The 2,582-nt window shown below is 26.3% G+C and overlaps 1 protein-coding gene across 1 annotated transcript in view; it reads left to right on the top strand.

Moving 5' to 3' along the window:
* Positions 1-2,582, top strand: part of LOC105448099 — an 11,680-nt gene that overhangs the window by 7,394 nt on the left and 1,704 nt on the right. Inside the window, exons 5-7 of the mRNA XM_011686459.1 lie at positions 1,889-2,116; positions 2,254-2,341; positions 2,430-2,569. Coding sequence (XP_011684761.1) covers positions 1,889-2,116; positions 2,254-2,341; positions 2,430-2,569 — 456 coding nt within the window. The remainder of the gene's footprint in view (positions 1-1,888; positions 2,117-2,253; positions 2,342-2,429; positions 2,570-2,582) is intronic.

The raw sequence follows: 2,582 nt of genomic DNA, 5'->3' as shown, positions 1-2,582 counted from the left end.
TTATTTATATTTATTTCATTTTCGGTCTAATTTTTGGGTGGAAAGTGATCCAAAGGGAGTCAAGATGCTTGGATAATTTTCTCTATGCTGTAGCTATTGTGCTGTTTGTAAGGATCCCTTGTCAGATCAGATATATTTCAACAGACGGATCCCTACGTTCTGGGATGTTTCCGGATCGATTTAGTCACTATATAGCATAAAATAATCGATTTTCAAATAAAAAATTCTAGTTAATTTAATATAAAAAACAAATGGAAAATCTAAGAAAGCGAGAGTACGAATATCTAAACTTAAAAAGGACGGAAGGTAGTTCTGCCAACTTATAAACAAAAAATAATCCGTATATTATTCATTTAAAATAGAAGAGTGACAAATTGCTTATCACAATCCCATCACTTTTCGGACAAACGATTATTATTTCTTGCTTTTTGAGGACAAACAATGATTTTTCAAGGTTTATTCAGATGTGCTCTGAGGGCCAAAATCGACACTTTTTTATCATCCTCTTTTTTATCATCCATTTTATCATAAAAACATACATGGCGAACATGTATGTTTTTCACAGCAAACACAAACACAGAAAAGACATCTAAATAAAAAGTTGGGTTATCAATGTATTGCCAATTGTAATGCAAATTCGGAAATGCCGAAATGAATTCATTTCTATCCATTTCAATTTATTTTCGTTTGCTGATTGAAATATCTGGTGGGAGCATACTGCTGCAAGGGAGTAATAAAAATAATTATTTTAAGAATTATTGTTAAATATTGTTAAATGCTGCTTTTGTTTAATTTTTTGATAGTACTAAATGCAATATTTTTCGGTTAACAAATAGCGTTTGTATAAGAGTATTACTTCCAAATCGGTATTGAAAGTGAGCAAGTGAAGTTAAATTAAATAATTTTTACACAGTAGAATTATTTTAGATATATGATTTTATAAACTGGCACTTTAATATACAAAGTGTCCAGTAAATCGTCTGCAATACCATACTTCAGGAAGTGATTCGAGACCCAAAATGAAGGAAAAAAGATTATAAATATACAATAAACATAGGTCCGGAAATAATTATTTTTTGAGTTATCCTCACTTCTTTGTTAAAAATAATTGTAATTTGTTTTTCTTAATCGTAATTACAATCATAATTTTTAATAATAATTATAATTAGTTATAATAATTTATTTTTTCCTAGGATTCATTACGTAGAAATAGAGTCCGCTAATTGGTATTTCTCTTTTTTATTTATTTAATTTTCAATTTTAATTTTTTTTTAAGTTCTTATTATTTGTAATTATGATTACATTATTTTAAAATGAAAGATAAACATAAACAGATATTTAAATCAAGTTTGGTTAATCAAATATTAATTAGAATATTTTAGCAGAAGTCAAATATTTTTCAAACAGTTCGGAATTTTTTTGATGGAAGAATAATGGCCTGCATTCGTGCTGAAGGTGGCCATTTGAATATCTTATTTAATTTGATTTAAGTATTTGTTTATGTTTATCCTTTATTCTAAAAATAATGTACAAATATCGAAGAATTAAAAAAAAAATTAAAAATTAAAAAAAAGGATGCCAAGCGAATTATGTCTTCAGGAGAAATTTGGAAACAAATGAATTATTATTATGATTAATTATGATCATTAATATAAATCATGTTTGTTATTATGATTATGATAAAAAAAATTAATTACAATTTTTTAAACATAAAAGTAATTTTTGGAAAATGCTTATTTCCGGATTTAAATTTATATAATCTTTTTTCTTTATTTTTGAGTCCTGAATCATCTTTCGAAGTATTGCAGGCGATTTACTGGACACCTTGTAAATGTATATAATACATAAAAACATAAAAATAATTCTCCATGTTTTTTATTTTTTTCAGACAAAAAAAATGACATTCCATTCTCATAGTCTTGTACATCTTAAAAATAATATTAAATATTTATATGTAAACAGAGTATCCGTAAAAGAAACAGATCATGTTGACTTTATTTATCAAGTTGCAAAGCCTAATTGTTGTACTCAAAATAACAGTAATTTTAGCACATTTGATAACTCTAAGATAATTGAACCACATACCAAATTTACAAATTATGAAGATTTTAAAGAGGTACGTATTTACTATATGACATAAATTGTATATTTTCTTCCTATATAATGCTATATAATCACCTGTTATCGTCCTGTATAAATCGCAATCTAACTTTATGCAAGATTTTGTTGTATCTCTCTTATTTTTTAATACAGAGAACTTACAAACTATTGCACACACCACCTACGAGGTCAAGTGATCTTATAACAAAGTATATGAACCACCTTCTGTTGAACTATATTAGTAAGTAAAATTTGAATTGATAAATAAGATATTGTTAAAGATACACTTTTGTTGAGAAAAGATTTCAATTATGTTTTTTATATTAAAGATATCGAATTTTATAAAGCCTGTTATCCTATCAGAGTGACTATACCGAAAAAGTGTGGATACTACAATGTTGAACGAATTTGGGCACAAAAATCTGATGATCAATGGTTTATATTATGGGATAAAAAAAATCTGAACTCTGTTTGGCGGATTA

This window comes from Wasmannia auropunctata, unplaced genomic scaffold (assembly GCF_000956235.1).
Source record: "Wasmannia auropunctata unplaced genomic scaffold, wasmannia.A_1.0 LD336090.1, whole genome shotgun sequence".
Taxonomy (NCBI): Eukaryota; Metazoa; Arthropoda; class Insecta; order Hymenoptera; family Formicidae; genus Wasmannia; species Wasmannia auropunctata.
The sequence above is the reverse complement of the archived record's forward strand: the minus strand, read 5'-3'. Positions and strand labels throughout refer to the sequence as shown.